Source organism: Abramis brama (genome assembly GCF_963993115.1).
Source record: "Abramis brama genome assembly, chromosome: 5".
In the NCBI taxonomy this organism is placed as follows: Eukaryota; Metazoa; Chordata; class Actinopteri; order Cypriniformes; family Leuciscidae; genus Abramis; species Abramis brama.
In genome coordinates, this window is record NC_139967.1 from 37,647,633 (window position 1) to 37,674,028 (window position 26,396).

At 41.0% G+C, this 26,396-nt stretch overlaps 1 protein-coding gene across 1 annotated transcript in view; it reads right to left on the reverse strand.

The window, feature by feature from the left end:
• cldn15b (claudin 15b) overlaps positions 1 to 26,396 on the reverse strand; it is a gene marked incomplete at its 3' end in the record, with an annotated part of 112,984 nt that overhangs the window by 2,557 nt on the left and 84,031 nt on the right. The window contains exon 6 of the mRNA XM_084115355.1: positions 3,159 to 3,323. Within this exon, the coding sequence (XP_083971481.1) occupies positions 3,159 to 3,323 (165 nt within the window). The remainder of the gene's footprint in view (positions 1 to 3,158; positions 3,324 to 26,396) is intronic.

The window sequence follows — 26,396 nt, forward strand, 5'->3', positions numbered from 1 at the left end:
GGCTATTTTTTGTAGCTGGATATATATCATTTGTTGCGTCCAGGGACGTCGTTAGGCCTATTTTAGGGGGGCTGAAGCTACCCCAAAATGTTCCTAAGCCCCCCTAAATGATAATAAGAACAACAATTCGATTTATCAATAACCGTATCCTCATTCATATTTAGACGCAACAAATGATATATATCCAGCTACAAAAAATAGCCGAAAAGTCGGAAGTTGTGGACCTGTCAACTCTCACGCATTCACCGTGAGACACACGCAATTGACACTTTTCACACGCTCTCGCGCCACACATCCATTTTCTCACGCACAGAAAAATCGCGAAGCAAAGAGGACACGGAGACCGACAGACTAGACAGAGCAGGTTACTTTATGATATAAAAGAATCTCAACTCTCAGATTCTGTCAATTTTATTACGAAATTCAAACAATAAATACCGTTTTGGCGCTTGGAAATGTGATGTGACGGATCCCTAGCGCACGTGAACCCATCATCTCTACTAGCTAATAGTAAAACACGAACACTGTTGAAAGATACAGTAGTAGGCTACAACTTACCGAAATGTATATTTCTCATACATAATATCGATCAATCAGTGTTTTTCATCAGCGTGAAGAGCTCAATAACAGCTGGAGAACAATTATGTCTTAGGAGATAGTTCAAGTGTTACCTCAGGAAAGCCATTTAATGAACATACTATAGGCTATAGTTGGCAAGAAAAAAAGAGCTATAAGAGAGTATTTTGCTAAATATGTGTTCTATATTACATATTTATTATATTTTTACTTATATCATTAAATAAAGTTGTTGTTATTATAATAAAAAAAAACGCATTATATTTAATTTGAGTTATTTTTAACCTTAAATAATACTACCAGCTGATAGGACTGTCTGTATGTTTACAGCATTGGGTGAGTTTTTATCTTGAGAAAAAAATAATGCCTATGTACCTAATTTTTATCCAAATGAGTCAATATTAAATCAAATTACAATAATTGAATTGAATTGAAATAATAAAAAAGCGTAGCTTACCAGAAATTGTACCATGCACCATAAAATTTACATATTATTTTAAACTTATGCTATAAAGCCTGAAATGGGCACTTTTTGTGACAGCATTTTTGATCAAAGATATGGCTTAACTTCAGAATTTGAACTAAAATCAGTATTCTTATGATTGCTCTGAACATTTCTGACTAAGTTCAACAAACATTAAATTACTTATTCATAAACTTAAAAAAAAAATATATATAGGTGTGATGGGGTTGAGACTAGGGTAACAGGGTTGAAGATGGTAACGGTGTTGAAGAGACAAATACAGCTAAACATAGGCTATACATAGTTGTTTTTTACTCAAATTCACTGTAAGATTTTCTATAAACGCAAGTTACAAATACCCTAGGGGCTAAGCCCCCCCTGTCTTCCAAACCTAGTGACGTCCCTGGTTGCGTCTAAATATGAATGAGGATACGGTTATTGATAAATCGAATTGTTATTGTTGTTCTTATTATCATTTAGGGGGGCTTAGGAACATTTTGGGGTAGCTTCAGCCCCCCTAAAATAGGCCTAACGACGTCCCTGACAGTTATCAAGCAGAGCGTACATGAGGACTTTTATTGAGAATTCTAATCTCCAAAGTTGTTGTTTGATTAGTTCTTGATTAGATTGTGTTGGGTAAACACAATAAAAGCAAACTGACATACAAGAATCAATAAGGGAACCAAGAGGGAAATTGAAGTTCACTTAAATGTTTGGTCGGGGGAAAGTTGTCAACTGTTTTATAGAGGACTTTTTTTTAATTTATTTTTTATAAAAAATTCTGCTATTTAAAACTGTTTCTCGAATGCTCTGTGCAGTGTACCTCAATATATTCACTTGAGTCAAGACAAGTCAAGTCAAGTCACACTTATTTATATAGCGCTTTTTACAATACAGATTGTTTCAAAGCAGCTCCACAGAGATAACAGGAAAACAATGCAAAAATGTTTGTTTCCAGAAGAAAATAACGCCACAGTCCAGCTTAAGTAAGTTCAGTGATGTTGAATTTTTGTTTTAAAAAAAAGTTATTAATTTAGTTAATTTATATATATATACTGTATATATAAAAACCTTGGGAGAACCTAGGCTCAATCAAGGGGCCAGTTCTCCTCTGGCCAATGAACGAACAGTGTATGATTATGATTCAGGCAGCATTATAGGTCAGAAGTCAGACTGGTTTGGAACAATCAGAATATTATCCAGTTCCATCTGGTTGAAGTAAAAAGTATAAAAACTAGCCCTGACTGTCACAGTTAGTTGCGGCAAGGAGAGTAGTAAGGCAGGATCTATACACAGCAGTCACTTTATTTAACAATAAACCAAATAAAAAAACACGCAGGAGCACTGGAGATTTCTGGAATACAGGAGAATCGACCCTAAACATATAGACAAGATCAGACCAAGAACATCTCAAACTGAGAGCTATAAACAGGGTAGCAAAAGAGCTAAACAATAATGAACAGGTGATGCAAATCACACAATGAGTTGCTATGGAAACAAATTAAAACATTCTAGACAGCATGGGAACATAAAAGAAAAACAGGAAACTAAAAGTCTAGGAAAATGAAACAGAAACCAAACTTACGGCAAAAGAGTAACACTTGATAATGTATGACGTAGGATGTAGGAGTAGTGTACGGTTTGATGTCTCTCGCAGTTCAAACAAACAGGGCTGGACAGCGCGTTCGTCATTACGTTGTGCGTCAAGTTCAAGGGTTAGTCTTTCGCCGTAAATCGATGCATATGGCCGTCTGCCGGAAGCTAGTTATTTTAGTCGATAAAATTTTAAATATGGATATTTTTCTTACACAAACTCATCGCTTCACTTCAGAAGGCCTTTATTAACCTGCCAGTGCCGTGTCGAGCACTTTTATCATGGATGGATGCGCTTTGATGGACTTCCAAAAAAATATTCCAATTGACTCCCATTATAAGGCTTGGTAGAAAAAAGAGCCATTTTTTAATATAACTTCGATTGTATTGGATGACTTCAGGGTGAGTAAATCATGGGCTAATTTTCATTTTTGGGTGAACTCTCCCTTTAACTTTACCCTGATTTCCTTTACTGTATATGACAGGTGGTAAGACAGTAAAGGACATCACTTGGTGACATTCTTACCTTGCAGTATGAAGAAGACGCCTCCAGCCCCAGCGATACGACCCTTCATTATGTAATTCTCCCCTCCTATCTTGGAACACTGCATACCCACTAGAGTTGCCACCAGCCCAAATGCGCCTAGCACAATGGATGTGATCATTAATGCACGGCATGCTTGGATTAAACCTGAGAAAACAGAGAAGGAACAGTTACAAGTGTGACAGCTGTACACAAATAGTCAAATAAAAAAATAAAGATATGTGAATAAGATACAAATATGTACAGGTGTGCTATATATAAACAGAATGGAATAGATTTAAAGATAGCACTTTACAATTAGGTTTCATTAGCTTTATGTTAACTACATCAGTTAACATGAACTCCACTTCTACAGCATTTATTAATCTTTGTTCATGTTCATTTCAACATTTGCTAATACATTATTAAAATCAAAAGTTGTATTTGTTAACATTAGTTAATGCACTGTGAAGTAACATTAACAAACAATTAACAGTTGTATTTTTATAACTAACTTTAACAAAGATTAACAAATACAGTCACAAATAAATTGCTCAATTAACAGTGAGTGAAATAAGTACAGATGGGGTATTGTTAAATAAATGTAAGTGGAATTGCATATGGTTATCATTGCACAGTGCGGAGAACATTTAGCTGTTCATGAGGTAGATTGCCTGGGGGAAAAAACTTTTCTTGTGCCTAGCTGTTCTAGTGCTCAGTGCTCTGTAGCTCTGGCCAGAGGTTCAAAAGTTCAAAGAGAAGTTGGCTTGGATGTGAGAAATCCAGAGTGATTTTTCTGAGCCCTTTTTTTCACTGTGGATGTATGCAGTTCATGGAGGGTGGGCATAGAAGCACCAATAATCCTCTCAGCAGTCCGAACCGTCCTTCGGTTGTCTTCTGTAGTCTTCTGATGTCTGATTTTGGTAGGTAAACCAAACCAGTTATTGAAGTGCAGAGGACAGATGGCTGATGGACATTGATGGCTGAGTAGAACTGCATTAGTAGCACCTGTGGTAAGTTGAACTTCTTCAGCTGGCGAAGGAAGTACAACCTCTGTTGGGCCTTTTTCACAATGTGATTGTCCCACTTCAGGTTCTGAGGGATGGTAGAGCCCAGCAACTTGAAGAACTCCATGGCAGCCACATTGTTGTTCATGATGGTGAGTAGGGGGAGTGCTGGGGTGTTCCTCCTGAAGTCCACTATCATCTCCACTGTTTTGAGCGTGTTCAGCTCCAGGTTGTTATGACTGCACCAGACAGCCAGTTGTTCAACCTTCTGTCTGTATGCAGACTCGTTACCATTGTGGATTAGGGCCGATGACTGTAGTGTCATCTGCAGTCTTCAGAAGTTTGACCGAATTATCTTTAGCAGTGCAGTTACTTTTGTGCAGGGAGAACAGCAGTGGGAAGAGCACACATCCCAGTCCTGTTTGGGAAAATTCACGTCCAACATCTTGTCTTTCTGTCAGAAAGCTGGTGATACATTGACAGACAGAGCTAGGAACAGAGAGCTGGGTTAATCTTTTAATTTAGCCTGGAGGAGTGATGGGATGATGGTGTCAAAAGCAGAATTGAAGTCTACAAACAGGATCCTTGCTTAGTGCTATAGTGCTATAGTGAAGGTAAAGGCATTTTTTTTCACTGCCCAGGGACGAGCATGTGAAGAATTAGTGGTTAAAATTCATCTTTACCACGATATCACAGCAGTATAATCCTAAACTTTTGCTGTGTTCCCTTTATTTAACTGACGACTGCTTCTCAAAGACGAGTTCAATGCAGGATTCACAAACTGTTTTTACTCTTGAAAGATGGTGTTCAAAAAGCATAGTTTTGAGTTTTATATTGTGTAGGTCTCCTGCTAACTAGCTAACTCACGTTATCACTGTCTTACTGAAATACTTCTGCCAATCAGTTGTGGACCACTATTACCTATAACGGTGTCTATTAATATAGATTGTCTGTCATTCTCTCTACTTAGAGGAAATATTTGTTTTACCAAAGTTTATGTTACATCAGATCATTCATTCTAGATCTCGGCTAATGTAGGCTATATTGCATACCTGCACAGTTATTGATACAGTTTCCACGTATTCACCGCAAGATATTAGAAAAATACTCGGTAAATAAATTAGTAAAGTAAAATAATCGTTTTGTTGATGGACATGCTGATGGTGAGGAATTACAGTTGCAACATCTATATATAGAGGTTTTAATGTACCTCAAACTGAGTCGTGTATCACTGAGAAACACTGATTCCTGCTCGAGTAGTCCTTGTGATGGAGGTTCGGGTTGAATTAATAGTTCTTCCAATGTTTCATCATCGGAGTCTCGCTCGCATTGATATGGTCAAATCGATGTCATTGTTCGTTACTGTGTTTAGTTAACTATATACATATAGCCTGTAGCCTACATATGCTCATAAAAAATAAAATAAAAAACAGAACAGAAAGCTTTAATGAAATAAATTAAAAAGTTGAAACAAGTTTATTGTCTTAAGAGCTTTAAGATTCTTAGATGACGAAATGCTTTGGATGTATTGTTGGACCTCTCTACTAAAAACAATGAATAAGGGATTCTGCTGAGTGAATTTACTACGGTGAATGTGAAATTTTGCAAGGAACAATAATAGATTAATAATAAAATACTCATTAAATTTTGCTTTTTTTATATTAAAGAAACCAAACAGTACATCCTTAAAAAGCAAAGAGAAATCCGGAAGCACATTGCGCTTAATAAAATTAGAGAATTCAACCCAAAATAACTGTGTGTGAGGACAATCCCAGAAGATATGAAGAGCAGTTTCATCAGGGGCACCACAAAAAGAACAACTTGTGTTTATATATGATTTAAACCTTTTCAAAAAAGCTTTAGCAGGGTAAAATGTGTGTAATAATTTAAATGAAATTTCGGTACTATACGGTTATCCGGACCACACATGACCACACGTAAATAACCCCTCCCCCACAACTAATCCTAAACCTACCAATACTAAGGGGGTAAATGTCCTAATTTGTTTAAAAAATTCAGAAATAGGTGTGGTTTTGAATAAACTTTGTTTAAAAAATTCAGAAATAGGTGTGGTCCGGATAACCATATTGAACCGAAATTTCTCTAACCTTGTTAGTTATTATGTATTTCATGTATTATGTATTACTTTTTTCCAATCAATATGATCAAACAAATTCTTCCAATATGAAGCCACACATATGGAATTGTTACTAGCTCCTTTTGAAAGAGAAATCTAATTCTATTATTACGTGATAAAGGATGTGAGAAAAAGCACAATTTTCCTATTGGGAGTTCAAATGGGTCTAAAGAAATAGGTAAAGTGTTAGATGATCTAACAGAGTCCTTTAGAAGCATAACAGCTCCTTTAGGGATTGCGTCCATTACAATTACTGGGTTACTGGGAAATTAAATTTACATAAAAATTATTCATAATTTAAAATAAAACCTTCTGAATTAAGTAACTGGGAAACAGTCAAAATATCTTTCTCAAACCAATTACTAAAAAACAGAGACTTCTTCTTATATACAATATTTTGATTGTTCCAAATGAAGTATCGGTGAGGGGAAAAGTTGTGTTTAAAAATTAATGACCATGCAAGTAATGCTTGCTTATGGAACTTAAATAAATTGTAAGGGACTCTAGCAATATTATAATTGCAGACCAATAGGAAAGGGAGACCACCTAATTTGGAAAAGAAGTAATTAGGGATAAAGTTCCAAATTGAATTTGGATTACATAAAAACTGTCTAAGCCAGTTAATTTTGAAAGTATAGTTCAGAGATGAGAAATCCAGAAAATTTAAACCGCCATTCTCATATGTATTCATTATTACCGACTTCTTAACATAATGTATTTTGTTCTTCCAAATAAAATTGAAGAGGATTTTATCGACTGACCTACACATTTTGTTGTCCACATTCAGAGAGAGTGCAGGATACATCAACCTGGAGATACCCTCAGCCTTAGCAAGCAGTACTCTGCCTCTCAAGGTCAAGTCTCTCTGCAACCATGCATTAAATCTTCTTTGGGCTTTTACTATAACAGGGTCAAAGTTCAAGGTACTTCTGTTATCTTGATTTTTAGTGATCACGATGCCTAAATAAGTAACTTCGGGTTTAACTGGAATATTATAAAAGGAGGGTGATGTGCAATCTTTAATAGACATCAATTCACATTTACTTAAGTTTAGATTAAGTCCTGAAGCTTTAGAGAACAGTTTTATACAATCAATTGCTATAGGGATTTGGGAAGCATCTCTTAAAAATAAGGTGGTGTCATCCGCTAATTGGCTAATAATAACTTCTCGATCTGCTATACGGATACCCTGAATACTGCTCTCACAGATAAACGTTGAGAGCACACAAAGTAAAAATAAATAGGGAGAAATGGGACACCCTTGTCTGACTCCTCTAGATAAACTGAACCTTGGGGAAGTCCCATTCTTTAATTTTATCGAACAGCTTCCATTACTGTAAAAGGTTTTGATTACTTTGCAAAACATCATCTCCAAAACCAAATCTATGTAATGACTTAATAATAAATTGGTGCTCTAAAGAATCAAACCTTATAGAAATCTAAAAAAAGAATGAAGCTGTCCTCCTGTATCAATTCAGAATAATCTAAAGATCAAGAACCAATCTTATATTATTAACAATATGTCTTTTATTCATGAAACCAGATTGTGTCTCATCTATTACAGAATCCAATACAGATTTTAATCTTTTAGGAAATATAAGAGCTGAAATTTTATAATCATTGTTGAGCAGAGATACAGGACGCCAATTGTCAATTAAAAGTAAGTCTTTCTTGAGCTTTGGAATTAAAGTAATTAATCCTTGAGTGAGAGTTGGGGGGTGTTACGTATCAGAACGTAAGTGTTTATATTGTGTAGAACAAATGACTGTGCGCATGTTTTCTTTTTGTTCTCTTTTTGCTCTCTCTCTCTCTCTCTCTCTCTCGTTTTGAGCTCGTTTGTGTGTCACAGGTGCAGCTGATTAGAAGGGCGGGGCTGATGGACTCCTCGTGTGAATATAAGCCGTGTGGAAGGCTTGTTCATCGAGTTCCCCCTCCTGCTTCACGCTGCTGTACAGTGTCTGTGATAAGAGTTGTGTCCGACACAGTGGTGCGGAAAAGCCGGTGGGCTGTCGTGGGTTTTTCTCTCGTAGATTAAGCTGCTTGTGTGCGGCATTCCTGACTGTTAGCGGTATTAGGACGGTAATTGTGTCATTCATATATCTTCAACTAAAGATACTGAGAGGTTTGAGGCCCTTTTTTTTCTTTAACTTTTTCTCCTGTTTACTGGCTAGCTGGGAGGTCAGAATTGTACTTTTGTTTCTTTTTTGTTCTGGACCCAGGTAAGATGACTTAAAATTTAGTTAGAAGACCCGTTTTGTTTGTTGTTTTGTGGCCGATTGAATCCTCTCATTTTTGAATTATATTTTCCCCTTTTATAACGGACGAAATCTTACGTCTATGCAAAAATAAACCCTGACTTTCTGCTGAATTCCTTGTTGTCGTTGTGTGTTTACGGGAGCAGGAGATGGAACTCCGGGCGACAGCCTTTTAATAGGCGTCGCCCTATATGTTAGTGCATGTGGAACGTAACATAATGGGGGCTCGTCCGGGATCAAATTCATAATTATTCGATCACGAAAATAAGCGAAAACCTCAAATTTGGTGAGTAAATTCAAATTATTATTCGTCTCGCACTAATGTGTTGTTTCATGACATCGACGTTGGAGACGCGGCTCCAATTAAACAACACCCCTATCGGGTAAATCCTCTTAAACGTAGTATTATGAAAACAGAGGTTGAATACATGTTACGAAACAATCTAGCAGAACCAAGTCAGAGCGCGTGGAGTTCCCCCTGCCTGTTGGTACCAAAAGCCAATTCAACTTTTCGATTCTGTACCGACTTCCGGAAAGTTAATTCCGTTACTAAACCTGATTGTTTTCCTTTACCGAGGATAGATGATTGTATCGACAGAGTCGGACCTGCAAAGTTCGTTTCGAAACTAGACCTGTTAAAAGGCTATTGGCAGGTGCCGCTTACTCCACGCGCTGCTGAAGTCTCAGCATTTGTCACACCTGACTACTTCTGTCAATACTCTGTGATGGCGTTCGGGATGCGGAACGCCCCGTCCACGTTCCAACGCCTAATGCAGTTGGTACTACGAGATATACAAAACTGTACTGCATATCTTGACGATATCGTTGTATATTCTTCCACGTGGGAAGAACATGTTGAAACGTTACGTGAAGTGTTCTTCAGATTAGCTGGTGCGTCACTAACAGTAAACCTCACAAAATGTGAATTCGCCAAAGCTTACGTTACCTATCTTGGTAAACGTGTAGGCCAAGGTCAGGTTTGCCCAGTAGATGCCAAGGTCGTGGCTATAACAGAGTTTCCTAGACCCACAAACAAACGTGAGTTGCGCCGTTTCATCGGAATGGCTGGATATTACTGGGGGTTTTGTCGCAATTTTGCTACTCTTGTTGCACCTCTAACAGACCTTCTCCGGCCCTCACAAAGTTTTAAGTGGACCCCTACATGTGAACGCGCTTTTTCAGGGACAAAAGATCTTTTATGTAATGCCCCAATATTGGCCGCCCCTGACTTCGATCGCCCTTTTCAACTTGAGGTTGACGCGAGTATGGTTGGCGCAGGAGCTGTCCTTCTACAGACGTCTGAAATGAACATCAAGAGACCGGTGTGTTACTTCTCGAAAAAGTTTAATAGCTGTCAGTACAAATATAGCACCATTGAAAAAGAGGCTCTCGCGTTGTTGATGGCATTGAAACATTTCGAGGTTTATCTGGGAGGTTCAGCGTTCCCTATTAAAGTTTACACGGACCACAATCCGTTGGTTTTTCTCAGTCGCATGTACAATGCGAACCAACGCTTAATGCGTTGGTCCCTCGCTCTTCAAGAGTTCAATCTGGAGATTGCCCATAAGCGCGGCACTGAAAACCTAATCGCCGATGCGCTGTCCAGAGCGCACAGTGCTGAAAATGCTGAGTAGGTGGGATGAGGTATCAATGTGATATAGCATTAGTCTTTTGGGGAGGGGAGGAGTGTTACGTATCAGAACATAAGTGTTTATATTGTGTAGAACAAATGACTGTGCGCATGTTTTCTTTTTGTTCTCTTTTTGCTCTCTCTCTCTCTCTCTCTCGTTTTGAGCTCGTTTGTGTGTCACAGGTGCAGCTGATTAGAAGGGCGGGGCTGATGGACTCCTCGTGTGAATATAAGCCGTGTGGAAGGCTTGTTCATCGAGTTCCCCCTCCTGCTTCACGCTGCTGTACAGTGTCTGTGATAAGAGTTGTGTCCGACACAGTGGCCCGGTGGGCTGTCGTGGGTTTTTCTCTCGTAGATTAAGCTGCTTGTGTGCGGCATTCCTGACTGTTAGCGGTATTAGGACGGTAATTGTGTCATTCATATATCTTCAACTAAAGATACTGAGAGGTTTGAGGCCCTTTTTTTTCTTTAACTTTTTCTCCTGTTTACTGGCTAGCAGGGAGGTCAGAATTGTACTTTTGTTTCTTTTTTTTTCTGGACCCAGGTAAGATGACTTAAAATTTAGTTAGAAGACCCGTTTTGTTTGTTGTTTTGTGGCCGATTGAATCCTCTCATTTTTGAATTATATTTTCCCCTTTTATAACGGACGAAATCTTACGTCTATGCAAAAATAAACCCTGACTTTCTGCTGAATTCCTTGTTGTCGTTGTGTGTTTACGGGATCAGGAGATGGAACTCCGGGCGACAGCCTTTTAATAGGCGTCGCCCTATATGTTAGTGCATATGGCACGTAACAGGGGGAGATTATCATTCTGTATACTTTCTTCAAAAAAAAAGGATAACTCTTCAGAAAACTGTTTGTAGAACTCTGCACTTAGCCCGTCAGTGTCACGGTTTATGAATTCACTGTCTCCTTTCGTCTCGCCTTGCATTGTGTGTGTGTGCGCATGTGGGCAGGGTCGCTGATCACTGCAGCTGATCAGCACACCAGCTGTGTCTGATCAGCGCACCAGCTGCAGCTGATCAGCTAACCCTATTTAGTCCCTCTGTTTTCACCTTGTCTTTGTCAGAGCGTTGTGGATGTTCCCGTGTGTGTTCCTGTCTGTTTCCAGTTCCCGTGTGTTATGCTTGTCGCTGTCTCCTGTGTTCATCGTTGTTCCTGCACTTCAGTTTTCCACGCCATCCACTTCCTGGTTGCCGGTTCCCGCTCCGTCTCTGTTTCTTCATTATCATCTTCACCATCTCTTCACCAGAAAGGATCGGGCTGTTCTCAGCATCCCTGTGCTACCAAGTGCCTTCACTGGACTATCAACCATCATCACTCAACCTGCATCTGACCAACACTCTTAATAAACCTTTATTTGACTTGCACTTGAATCCTCGTATCATTTCCTGACAGAACGCTCTGACCATCATGGATTCAGCAAGTACTCCAAATCTGCATGAGTTCCTGTCACACTACACTTCCAGAATGGATCTACAGGAGGAAGATCTGACCAGCACAGGACGAGCAGTACAAACCTTGGTAGCACAGGTGTCCGAGCTCACCCAACAGCTTCAACATCTAGCTTGTTCCACTGCGCCCAGCCCACCGCCTGTTCCCCTCACACTACCAGCATCCAGCCGCCCACCTGAACCTCGCCTGCCTACCCCAGAGTCTTATTCTGGTGAGCCGAACTATTGTAGAGCATTTTTAATCAAATGTTCTTTTCCCTCCAACCACAGACTTATAGCACGGAGGAATCCAAAGTGGCTCTTGTGCTCACACTACTATCAGGACGGGCGGCTCTGTGGGGAACGGCGGTGTGGGAAAACCAACATCTATGCTGTTCCTCGTTCCAGGCACTTTCGAGAGAGATGAGACGTGTTTTTGACCGGGCGGTTGCTGGACGGGAGGCAGCTCGTCTACTCGCTGACCTTCGCCAAGAGAAAAAATCGCTCGGGGTCGGAGTACTCAATTGACTTTCGAACCCTGGTGGCCGAGTGCCACTGGAACGAGGAAGCGCAGTGGGACATGTTCCTGCATGGGCTGGCTGACTGCATCCTAGAGAAGATAATCATTCTGGACCTGCCCGGAAGTCTCAACGGTCTCATCGAGTTGGCGCCGAGGGTGGACGCTCACCTACACCGACTGGAGCAACGAACCAGGACGGCCCAGCTTTCCGTGAGCGTCGGATGCCCTCAGGCCAGCGCCGGCGATGCGGTCAGCCCCGTTCTCGATCTCAAGCCCATGCAGGTGGGTAGAGCTCGGCTTTCCCGGGAGGAGAGAGAGCGACGGAGGTCCAGGGGTCTGTGCCTCTACTGCGGGGGAGCCGGACACTTCCTGAAGACCTGCCCTTCACGACCAAGCTCTACAGTTAACAGGAGGCTACTTTCGGGCGGGATCTCCGTCGGTAAGACATCATCCTCTACTCTCCTCCCGGCAAGACTGCTTTGGGCAGCCCGGTCCCACACCTGTCAGGCTCTTCTGGACTCTGGGGCGGAGGAAATTTTATGGACTATACACTAGCACAGAGACTCAAGATACCCGTCACCTCTCTCAAGAACACCATTTCAGTCAGCGCACTCAACGGTCAAGAACTCCCCGCCATAACACTTACCACTACCCCTCTGACACTTATCACATCTGGCAACGACTCAGAACAAGCATCATTTCTCCTCCTGGACTCACCCCTGGCTCCCAATGTCCTCGGTCACCCTTGGCTGGTCCAGCATAACCCGAGGGTTGACTGGGGACACCATTCTGTCTCATCTTGGAGCACTCAATGTCATGAGTCTTGTCTTGTGAATGGAAAACCGCGTTCAACACCCCCAGGGGCCATTTTGAATACTTGGTTATGCCGTTCGGGCTATCCAACTCCGCAGCGGTTTTCCAGGCACTCGTCAATGACGTGTTGAGAGACATGGTAGATCAGTTCATATGTCTACCTGGATGACATATTGATTTTTTCTTCGTCTCTTTAGGAACACGTTCAACACGTCAGACGAGTGCTTCAGAGGTTGCTAGAGAATGGGCTTTTTGTCAAGGCGGAGAAATGCGCTTTTCATGCACAGTCTGTTCCTTGCCTAGGTTACATCGTCTCTTCTGAGGGAGTGCGTATGGATCCTGATAAGGTTAAGGCTGTGGTAGATTGGCCAAGTCCAGATTCCCGTAAGGCCCTGCAGAGGTTTCTGGGGTTCACCAACTTCTATCGGCGTTTCATTCGCAACTTCAGCCAACTAGCCACACCTCTAACTGCCTTGACCTCCCCCAGAACGGCGTTCAGGTGGTCCGATACAGCCGAGGCTGTATTCGTCAACCTCAAAAGCCGCTTCGTTTCGGCTCCCATCTTAGTCGCCCCTGATCCCACACGTCAGTTCGTGGTGGAGGTCGACGCGTCAGAGGTGGGGGTAGGTGCAGTTCTATCCCAACGTTCTTCCTCAGACGACAAGATGCACCCTTGCGCGTTTTTGTCCCACCGTTTATCACCTGCCGAACGTAATTATGACATTGGTAACAGAGAGTTGTTGGCCGTGAAGTTAGCGTTGGAGGAGTGGCGTCATTGGTTAGAAGGGTCGGGGGTACCTTTTATCGTTTGGACCGATCATAAGAACCTTGAATATATTAGATCTGCTAAAAGACTCAACTCCAGGCAGGCTCGATGGGCACTTTTTTTCGGACGTTTTGACTTTTCTCTCTCGTACCGCCCCGGGTCCAAAAACATCAAACCCGATTCTTTATCTCGCATTTTTGATCCATCCGAACGCCCGGATACTCCCGAGTGCATTTTGCCCGAGAAGATAGTTATCTCCACACTCACATGGGAGGTCGAATCGAAGGTCAAGTCGGCCTTAGAAGGGGTAACGCCTCCGCCCGGTTGCCCACCGAGTCGATTGTTTGTACCGGAGGAGTTACGGTCCAAAGTCATTCGATGGGGTCATTGCTCCAACATTGCTTGTCATCCAGGAGTAAACCGGACTAGCTGTTTAGTAAAGCAGCGATTCTGGTGGCCATTAATGGCTCGCGGCATACACAGTTTTGTTTTGGCTTGCTCAGTTTGTGCCATTGGTAAGACGTCTAACCGACCTCCTGATGGGTTACTCCATCCGCTGTCTGTCCCTTCGAGACCCTGGTCCCACATAGCGCTAAATTTTGTCACCGCCCTCCCACCCTCTAATGGCATGACGGTTGTTTTAACTGTAGTGAACCGGTTCTCGAAGGCGGCACATTTCATCCCCTTGCCCAAATTACCTTCAGCCAAGGAGACAGCGGTGACTGTTGTAGACCACGTCTTTCGTTTACATGGCCTCCCGATGGACGTGGTCTCCGACAGGGGGTCCCAATTTGTGTCCAAATTCTGGAAAGAGTTCTGTAGATTACTAGGGGCTACAGTCAGTCTGTCTTCGGGTTACCATCCCCAGAGCAACGGTCAGACCAAGCGAGCCAACCAAGATTTGGAGAGAGTGTTGCGATGTTTGGTGTCCAAGAATCCTTCATCCTGGAGCCAACAACTCTCTATGGTTGAGTACGCACATAACTCGTTACCAGTGTCATCCACGGGCCTCTCTCCGTTTGAGTGTAGTCTAGGGTACCAGCCACCAATTTTTCCGAGTCTGGATTCCGAAGTTGCGGTACCCTCCGCTCACGCCTTCGTCCAGAGGTGCCACCGCACATGGACCAGAGCCCGTGAGACTCTGCTCCAGGTGGGGGCGCGCACTAAGGCTAAGGCCGATCGCCACCGGTCAAGGCCTCCTGTATACGTCATGGGTCAAAAAGTGTGGCTTTCTACCAAGAATAATTTGCTCCGCTCCATGTCTAATAAGCTAGCTCCCAGATTCATCGGCCCGTTCACTGTCACCAAGATCATTAGTCCGGTGACAGTCCGCCTCAAACATCCTCTGGCATACAGGAGAATTCACCCCGCCTTTCATGTCTCCAAATTGAAACCTGTTTTTCGTTCTCACCTTAATCCGCCGGCCCCGGTTCCCCCACCGCCGCGACTCGTAGATGGGGAACCTACGTATTCGGTCAATTGTATTCTGGACTCGAGACGGAGGGGACGCGGATTCCAGTACCTGGTGGACTGGGAAGGTTACGGTCCGGAGGAGAGAAGTTGGGTTCCTGCTAGGGACATTCTGGATCACACCCTTATTGATGATTACAATCAACAGGTAGGTTCCTCTGGGAGCGCCAGGAGGCGCTCCTAGGGAGAGGGGTACTGTCACGGTTTATGAATTCACTGTCTCCTTTCGTCTCGTCTTGCATTGTGTGTGTGTGTGTGCATGTGGGCGGGGTCGCTGATCACTGCAGCTGATCAACACACCAGCTGTGTCTGATCAGCGCACCAGCTGCAGCTGATCAGCTAACCCTATTTAGTCCCTCTGTTTTCACCTTGTCTTTGTCAGAGCGTTGTGGATGTTCCCTTGTGTGTTCCTGTCTGTTTCCAGTTCCCGTGTGTTATGCTTGTCGCCGTCTCCTGTGTTCATCGTTGTTCCTGCACTTCAGTTTTCCACGCCATCCACTTCCTGGTTGCCGGTTCCCGCTCCGTCTCTGTTTCTTCATTATCATCTTCACCATTTCTTCACCAGAGAGGATCGGGCTGTTCTCAGCATCCCTGTGCTACCAAGTGCCTTCACTGGACTATCAACCATCATCACTCAACCTGCATCTGACCAACACTCTTAATAAACCTTTATTTGACTTGCACTTGAATCCTCGTATCATTTCCTGACAGTCAGTTCCAGGTGATTTATTGTTTTTAAGTTCTATAATTGAGTTATTAACTTCTAATAAAGTAATTTCACTATCACAGATATTTCTGTCATGTCTTAAGATAACCTTGCCATTTTTAACAGCCTCAAGAAAAGTACAGGTTGCCTCTTCAGAAAAATTTTGATGGTAAAGATTACTGTAAAAATTAGCGCAGTAGCTTGCAATTTCTTGAGGGTTATTAGTCAATGTCCCATCAATATTTAGAGTTTCAATTAATGAGGTTCTTAAACGACTCTTTTCTCATCTGAAAAAATATGCTGTGTTGCATTCTCCTTCCTCTATCCATTTTTTTCTAGATCTTATATAAGCGCCCTGCACTCTATAAGTGTACAGCTCATCTAGTTTACATTGCAATGCAGCATACTCAAGCTTATCAGATTCAGAAAGCTGTTCTTGGGGTTTGGAAGAAAGTATTGCAATTTTAGACACCACCATATTTTATTCTGCTCTTTTAAATTTAGCTAAGTTACTACCAAATTTTCTGAAATATTTACCGATTTCAAACTTCAACAGCTCCCACTGGCAACAATATGAATCTAATGCTAAAGCTCTCTTCCAATACTGCTCAATCAGTAATGTAATATTTTTTTTAACATCTTTAAACTGGAGAAGAGAATAGTTCAATTTCCAGTAAGAAGGAGTTGCGCTGAAATTAGGGGATGCTGAAAGACTAAACTTAAGAGAGATAGCACTGTGGTCTGTAAGAGGCGTAGCATGAATGCTAGTTGAGTTACAACTGCTTGCTAGACTTTGGGAAATAAGCCAATAATCTATACGAGACTGTTTAGAGTGGTCCTTGCTGCTCCAGGTATAGAGTCTCTGCTGTGGATTTGTTTCTCTCCATACATCAACAACACTAAATTGCATCATAAATGCATTCATAATTGGACACACAGAAGCCGCTCTAGAAGGAAATCTATCCAAATCGCTATTAAATACCATATTAAAATCCCCACCCAAAATAAGACCAGCATTTGGGTATTTATTTATCCAGTACTGTATATGATCACTAATCACATCCATTAAGGTGGTATTTTCCTTAGAAGAATTATATCCATACATATTTACAAGAACTGTGGTGGTCTGACCAAGTAAAATTACTAACAAAAGAAAATGACCCTTAGGGTCACTGATGAGGTGAAGTATTTCACCAGCAAACTTATTTTTCAAAATAGCGACACCTGCTGATCGCTCTGTACCGTGAGACATCCATATATCACTGCCCCACTGGGACCTCCAAAATTTAGCATCATCCTGCGTGGAATGGGTTTCTTGAAAAAAACAAAAATCTGATCTGTGGTTTTTAACAAACAAAAAAAGGGCTTTGCATTTCACATTGTTTCTTAATCCCCTGGCATTAAGAGAAATTAATGATATCGACATTAATAAATGAACAACAGAGAACAGTTATTAACAAGAATCAAAACAAAGGCAAAAAGTCAAAATTGACTAATGAGAAGAAATTTGAAAAGAACAGAGCTTATGTGACCATTTAAAATTACCAAATTGAAAGGTCCAGCTGTAATAGGACGAAAACTCAAATGCCAAAGTGACAGTTAATAAGTCACCTTTTCGGAAAACAGTTATCATACGTAACACTCTTGATTGAATTCACAAAGTTTTTCCACCATCCCTCGCTTCTTTTACTCTCAGCCACAAGGTCTTCCGTCTTTCCCAGTCTGCTGAAGTCAGATCCTCTGCGAAGTGCAAGCTGTTATCTTTAAGAAACTGGGACTTCTTGGCAGCTCTCCACAAGGCATCGCAGACAACCCGTGAGGTAAACTGCATGATGAGGTCTCTTGTTGTCGATGCACAGTGCCAACGACGTCAGGGTACTTGCTCTTGGTCTCGCCACAGATGCGAATTACCTCGGATCTGATATCTTCCTTGTAATTTTCAGACACCCCAAACAATCTCAAGTTCAAGCAAAAGTAAAAAGATAAAGCTGGCCTTTCTAAAACAGTAAAGTTTGGTCAGGAGCTCTGGAAACTTCGTCTTACTAAGGCTCCATCTTGAACCCTCCCCGTGTTTAGTTAACGGTGTAGGAAGCCTCCAGACAGCTGACGTTGTGGCAATGGGCATTTTTGTTTTCAACGTGCTGTACACGGTAGGCCAATCACAACAGACTGAGCTGTCTGGCCAATCAGAGCAGAGTAGCTTGCGGAAAGGAGGGATTTAGAGAGATTGATTCATCTCACGAGTTGTTTGAGAATCATTGAAAATGTGATGATGTGCAAATGTATATTATGAGGAAATTAAACAGTTTTTTTTTTACCTTTGATGCATGTACACATGTTGTAGGAGACTCCACAACAACATTAGGAAACTTTAAAATAGCATAATAGGGGCCCTTTAAGTCCCTGGTTTGTCCAGATGTTGCAGGATATAATGCAGTCCAGTGCTGACTGCATCATCCACTGACCTGTTTGCTCGATAAGTAAACCTTAGGGGTCCAGCAAGGGTTCTGTGATGTCCTTCAGGTAGGCCAAGACCAGTCTCTCAAAGGACTTCATGACCGCAGATGTTAGGGAAAAACATTATCAAGCCATTTGATTTTGTGTTTTCTTTTTTTTTCTTTTTTTGTGGGGGGATGGGGATGGAGATGATGGTGGAGCAGAAAGGGTTTTCGCAAAGATCCAGTGATTTGTTGAAAGATCTGCTGAGATCTGTAAGAAGATGAAGACCAGCTGGTCAGCACAGGTGTTTAGACAGGCTGGTGAGATGCCGTCTGGGCCTGGTGCTTTTCTTTGTCTTCGGTTCCCTGAAAACCTGACACGTCCTCTTTACAGATCTAAAGTGTAGGAGGAGGGGAGGGGGGAGGGGGAGGGGGGTTAATGGAGATGTTGATAAATGTGTGGTGAGGGTGTGGGGTGTGAAGCATAGCAGCCGACTGTAGTGAGGTGAAAGTGATCTGGCCCCTTCAAGAGCATTTCTCTGTGGGTGGAGGTGTGTACGCGATCAGATTTCCATGTGCTTTATAAGACTGGGAAGAGCAGTTGTTGGCCTGGTCTACGGGCTTTGTTCACCGTTTGAGACTTTAAAGAGGTCTGTTTCCCCCACGCTTGTGTGCGGGTGCTGTATATTGAGTTAGAGGTTTTCGTTTTAGGCTGATAAGATCTCCCTGTTGGTCGTGGGGTTGGTGGATGCATGTTAGTGACCATTGAAAATGGCGTTGTGGTGCTGTTCAACCCATTAGAGCATCGGATTTCCAGTTTACTTGCCACTGCTGTCTTTCCTCCCCCCTTTTTTTTCTTATATATGTAACCCTTCACTTTCTTTTGGTTTTGTTTTTGTTGGTTAAGGTCTGTTTTTTAATTTAATATATAATATTGTGGTGCGTCTAGTAGGGCTGGTTATTGCTGTTGTTATGAGGTCATATATGGGCTGCTTAAACTATTAATGGTCAGTTTCCTGAGCATTTTTTATTCTAAGAACTAAGAACTAATTTGCTTTATTAATTTTTTGTTTTAGTGGATCACTGAGGGGTGCAGGTTGGAACGCGGGTGTGGTCCCTTTGGCAGATACCCTCTGTTGGAGCTGCGTGTACACTGTGTGTTGTGCACATCGTTTCTCTTTGTGGGTGTGTGGGTGTGTGTGGTGTATGTTTGTATCTTTTTTTAGGCACGTTTACTGGTGAATTTTACAGGGGCAATAGAGTGGGCTCACGCCGGTGGCAAACCCGTTTTGGGTTTGTTTTGTTTCTTGTAGTTGGTGTTCTCTCTTTTAAGATTACAGCTCAATGTGTGATTACACAGACAAAGAATTAAGGCTCATAATTTGGGCGTGTCATTTTCTGTATGTCTGTATGTCTGTTAATAAATTGTGAGTTTTGTCATATTTGAGAAACTGTTTATAACTCAACTTAACTTTCCCTGAGAGAGATTCAGGGTGGCGTAGTCAGGCTATGTTTGATTGGGCGTATTAATTGCCCATAGGGTTTATGGAGCCCTCTCGCTACTCTTTCAAAGTACGCAGGCAGTCGACATGCACTCTAGAAAGTTTCAACTTTGTCTAGTGTCAAAGGAACTTATGCTGCGTTCCAGTCCAAAATTGTCACTTGCTAACTACGTCATTGCTTACGCTGCACGAGTGCCCACTATGGCGGAAACTGCAATGGGCTGAATTGAAATGTCCTAAGCCCTTGATCACTTGGAATCAGCTGTGCAGTTGATATATTTATTTATTTATTTTTCCCTTTAAAAATTTGTTTAATGCAGCATCCAAATGTTTATAGGTGTGTTTGGGTTGTTTTAAATAAAAAAAATTGAATTAATATATCATAGAGTTGTTTGTTGTGGTGGTGATTAGATCGGGGGCCCGTTCTTCGTACGTCGCTAACTCACTTATATGATTAGTATAGCTGGATTGAGTTATCTGAGATAATTGCGCGTGCATGCGCTGGTTTAAAAGGGGATATGTATCGATAGTAGAAACATTGATCAGCAACGCTGCTATTGGCCAAAGAGCGCGCTCAGTTTTTCTCCTCAGCAGAGCAAGAACTAATAGTCGAAGTTTATTCGGAATTTTAATGTTTAATCAAAATGCCAGGGAACACCTCAAAGTCTGCAAAAGCCAGGAGAGAGGGCTGGCAAAAAGTAGCAGACAATTTAAATCCGTTAGAAGTGGCCATGTTAGATGTTTTTATCACTTATTAGCCTATATTTTTGTATTTTAAAAATTGCATAATTACTTTGTTCATTGTAATGTCAGAGTAACCACACTTGAACATGGGAACAAATAAAAGTGAAGTACAAAAATATTCTACATAATGGTAATTTTTAGTTATATTATAGTCTCTTTTATAAAAGGCACTGTTAAATTAATGGTTGTCTGTTTATAAAAGCAACCAAGATAAAGGCTGAGAAAAAAAAGAAAAGATCTTAGTAGCCTACACTGTAAAATATTTTTTTCTGCATTAAATTAAGGCCGTATAGTCCTTTCAACTGTTAAATCTTGAGTAATGATGAATTGCTTTGACTTGTGAAAGTGAAAACTGATAAACTTATGTTAATGTAAACATTTTTCCAGAGTGTAGTTCATTGTAATGACATTGTGTTTTCCTCTTTTGTGCACTTTTACATAATACACCAACACTTGTATCTGTTCCCAAGAAAGTGGTGGCTGAAATATGTGCAGTAAGTGGACATTTTCTAACTTTCTAAAGGAAAGAAAGTATAAGACCTTGTAATGTCCATTTGTTTCCATTGCACTGGACAGTGAATAAACCCTCTCAGATAACTGTCATATGGAGGAACTAGCCTACCTGCAAGTGCACAAATAACTTTACTTAATTTATACTTGTATGCTTTATGGCTGCAATATAAGTTGCAGGATTCCACATCTACAGAAAGGCCTACAGAAGAGTCTGCACAGACAGAGGAGACATAGGCCTACAGGTGGGCAGTGTATAGCCAACTTTTCCTTTTTATTTGTTGCATGAGGCATGTGTCTAATATCTCTTGTTGCAGGCACTTGACCACTGGCTTTTCTTTACAAAGAACAATTGAAATAAAACTCAAGGAACTAAGCATATTTGTCTTTTATTAAACATTTAATGAAAAGTGTTTTTTTTTTTTTTTTGGCAGTGTTGTGTAATATGGCACAACAATGTCACAGGCCCTGTCAGGTGTGCAACCCTCAGACTTTTCAGACACTGAAATCTTCCCTTTAGTTAGCCAAAGTTCATTTCATTGTGTGCCCTTGTCCTGGCTAGAGCTGCATTGTAACTGATTTGGGTCAGGGAATGGGGTCATAAAACACCTGTCTGCAGGCAGGAACATATCATAATCACCTATGAAAAAATGCAGTTCTGTTAGGATCAGCATAAGTGTATGTAATACAGTGAGCTTGATGGTAACACTTTAGAATACTGTTCCTTCATTAATGAATAATTACACAGGAACAAACGAGTAACACATTATTAACATTCTAGTAACTACTATTAACTAACAAGAAACTCTGATTAACAAATTAGTAAGTAATAGCGCTCAGATGAATGTAGTAGTTCATTATTAGCTAATCAATAACTACTATTTTTTCATACCTCCCAGAGAACTACTATCTATACGGGTTCATAATTAACATGAATAATGCATAATTTATAATAAAAGGTAATGGTAACCCACTAGTAATGACTCATGTATTACTACATCATTCTAAAGGAACTACTAATTATTTGGATCAGTATTCTAAAGTGAAAAACATGATAACTACCTAATATTGACTGAAGTCATTGTAAGCTTTTGAGATTTTTGTAAGATTTTGAATAGCAATTCCTTCCAATGGATTTGGTAACACTTTAGTCATTACTAGTGTGTTCCCATGATCTTCACTTTAGAATACTGATCCAAATAATTAGTAGTTCCTTTAGAAAGATGTAGTAACACTTGATTCATTACTATCCAAAACCTTACAAAAGCCTTAAAAGCTTACAATGACTTCAGTCAATATTAGGTTGTTATCATGTTTTTCACTTTAGAATACTGATCCAAATTATTAGTAGTTCCTTTAGAAGGATGTAGTAACACTTGATTCATTACTAATGGGCTACCATTACCTTATATTAAACATTGTGCATTATAAATATTTATTAACCTGTATATAGTAGTTCTTATGGTCTTCAGTGAGGTATGAAAAATAGTAGTTATTGATTAGCTAATAGTGAACTATCACATCCGACTGAGCGCTATTACTTACTAATTCGTTAATCAGAGTTTCTTGTTAGTTAATAGTAGTTATTAGAGTGTTACTAATGCATTACTCATTTGTTCCTGTGTAGTTGTTCATTAACTAGACACGTGACTTTCAAATGAAAGATTGGTATCAAAGAGCACACCCAGGTTCCTAACCGATGATGAGGACTTGACAGAGCAGCCATCAAGTGTTAGACAGTATTCTAGGTTATTACGTGAAGAAGTTTTTTGTCCAATAATTAGAATCTCTGTTTTTTTCAGAATTAAGTAGTAGGGAATTGCTGGTCATCCAATTTTTTTTATATAAGCTATGCATTCCGTTAATTTTGTGAACTGGTAAGTTTCGTCAGGGTGTGAAGAAATACAGAGCTGCGTATCATCAGCATAACAGTGAAAACTAATGCCATGCTTCCTAATGATATCTCCCAAGGGTAGCATGAACAGAGTGAACAGCAATGGTCCTAGTACTGAGCCTTGTGTTACAAAGTACAATAAACATTTAAACTTTAAATATGTATGAAATATCAGTATTTTTTCGCTTATTTATTTTCGTTTGGACATGCTCATATGTTGGTGTTTTGATATATATATATATATTTTAAATATATGCTATAAAAGGTTATTATATGGTACAATAGTTATTTTAATAGGCTGTTTAAATTGGAAAAAAGGAGGGGCCTGATTCGACTATAAATCTCATAGTCGAATCTTTGTGAGGATCATGCCATTTTGGTTATATGGGGGTGCTCAATGTCTGATTTCACATAGAACTACTGGTTTTCTGCCAATAAGTTAATATACAGCCTATTATGATAATGCTGTAAATAAAAATGTGAAAAGAAAGAAGCTTTTAATAAATATTTTTAACATGCATGAATAAATCCAACTACCCCTGTGACAGATTTAAGTTTCACTTTCCACGGTCAGTGACCGACAGAGGAGCATCTTGGCGGCAGGGATTTAAATCTTTAACAATGTCTGGGATAAGAAAATCTAAAGTGTGGATGCACACCATCAGAAAGAATATTCTCCAAGGCTGTATTTAGCATCAGGAAAACTAAGAAATAACTGCAATGATTTGAATTATAGGTGTGTACTTGTCACCAGTTTTTAAATGATAAAGCCATGATGAAATAAAGGCTTTTAAACTTTTTTCAACACTATTCGAGTGCCTTGGAATATCTTTATTTTTTGAGCTGAACTATCCCTTACATCCAAAGAGCACCGAGATAAGGAATTCACACCCTGTGCAGCACTTTTTTTGCATTCTTTGCTTTGATACAAAACGAAATAAGTCTAAATCAAGTCATAAGGTGCAGAACAAATGTGTACAAACTGCCTAAAGTATAACGAAAGTATAGCCAGAATTGTCAACTTTTGTCTTTTTAACTGCAGAGACAACAATAAACGCTAAACTGTAGTGGCAGTCTTTTTAGCTAAACATGTTCACAGCATCCAAAAATCTAATTAGATCTGACAGAAATGTTTTGAAATCTGAAAAAATCTGAAAGCATCTAAAATGCTTCATTTGAAAAACGCTTAAAGTGGGTTCATCTGCTTATCTGCACATAGTATGGTTTCTTAAGGTGTGTACTGTGTACAGAATTTGATATTTTAATATCAATGTAAAGAGGCTTACTGTGTAATTAAATGCGTTGGGTTCATGGGCTCATCTACTTTTCTGTACATAGTATGCTTAGTTTGGTCTTTACTGAGTTTGGTCTTTTAATTCCACTAATATACATTAAGCCACACTAATAAGCATTTTTCACGTTAAGAGTTTTAGAATGTCCCTAGGAAAACCAACTTGTTAACGTTGGCCGGCAGAAGTGCGATCATGGTTTTATTGGTCCAAAATGTTTTTATACATTTTACATTTACATTTAGTCATTTAGCAGACGCTTTTATCCAAAGCGACTTACAAATTAGGACTAAATTAAGCGAGTCATCATGAAGAGGCAAAAACAACGCAAGAAGTGCTCAAAATACGAAGTTCAGGCATTATTCAGAGTAGCATAAGCCCGATAAGCGAGGTTTTAAAGGGAAAGGGAAGGTTTTTTTTTTATTTATAATTTTTTTTTTTTATGAGGTTAAGTGCTCACGGAAGAGATGGGTTTTCAGTTGTCTTTTGAATGTTGTCAGGGATTCTGCATTCCGGATAGAATAGAATAGAATAGAATCGGGCATTTATATAGCGCTTTCATATGTACTACTGTACACCCAAAGCGCTTTACAATCATGTCAGGGGATCTCTCCTCAACCACCACCACCACGGATGAGGGTGGGGAGATCATTCCACCAGCATGGAACTGTGAATGAGAATGTTCTGGAAAGAGATTTTGTGGCTTTCTGTGATGGAACCACGAGACGTCGCTCTTTGACCGATCGTAGGCTTCTGGTAGGGATGTAGACTCGTAGGAGTGAGTGAAAGTAGGAGGGAGCTGAGCCTGTGATAGATCTGTAAGCAAGCGTCAATGCCTTGAACTTGATGCGAGCAGCGAGAGGTAGCCAGTGCAGAGAGGTGAACAGAGGAGTGACGTGGGCCCTTTTGGGCTCGTTGAAGACAAGACGAGCTGAAGCATTCTGAATCATTTGTAGAGGTTTAGTTGCACATGATGGAAGTCTGGCCAGAAGAGCATTGCAGTGGTCAAGCCTAGAAATGACCAGGGCCTGGACGAGAAGTTGTGTTGCATGCTCAGTAAGGAAAGGCGTGATCTTCCTGATGTTGTGCAGTGCAAACCTGCATGATCGAGCTGTCTTTGAAATGTGATCTGTGAAGGTCAGCTGGTCATCAAACGTTACTCCAAGATTTCTGACCGACCTTGATGGGGTGATTGATGATGATTCTAGCTGGATAGTGAAGTTGTGCTGTAGAGACGGATTGGCAGGGAGGACAAGAAGCTCAGTCTTTGCCAGGTTGAGCTGCAGGTGATGTTCCTTCATCCATGTTGAGATGTCCGCCAGACAGCTTGAGATCCGTGCAGCTACTGTGGGATCATCTGGTTGAAATGAGAGGAAGAGCTGTGTGTCATCAGCATAGCAGTGGTAGGAGAAACCGTGTGCCTGTATGATGTGTCCCAGTGATGTGGTGTAGATGGAGAAGAGGAGGGGACCAAGAACTGAACCCTGGGGAACCCCTGTGGTCAGTTGATGTGCTCTGGATACCTCGCCTCTCCATGAGACCCTGAAGGACCTACCTGTGAGATAGGACTTGAACCAGTGGAGTGAAGTTCCTGTGATGCCCAGTGATGAGAGGCTGGACATAAGGATCTGATGATTCACAGTGTCGAAGGCAGCAGACAGATCCAGGAGAATGAGGACTGAAGATTTGGAAGCAGCTTTTGCGATCCGTAGGGCTTCTGTGACCGACAGTAGTGCAGTCTCAGTTGAATGCCCTTTCTTGAAGCCGGATTGGTTGACATCCAGCTGGTTGTTTAGAGACAAGAAGGATGTTACTTGGTTGAAAACAGCTCTTTCAAGTGTTTTCGCAATGAATGGTAGGAGAGAGATAGGTCTGTAATTCTCTACAGATGATGTGTTTAGTGTTGGTTTTTTAAGCAGTGGAGTAACCCGAGCCTGCTTGAATGCTGTAGGGAAAGTGCCAGTATGTAGGGATGAGTTGATGATGTGTGTGAGTGCTGGTAGAAGTGTGGGAGAGATGGCTTGTAGAAGGTGTGAGGGGATGGGGTCTAGAGGGCAGGTGGTAGGATGACTGGAGAGGAGAAGTGTAGATACTTCTTCCTCGGTTAGCGGAGAAAAGGAGGACAG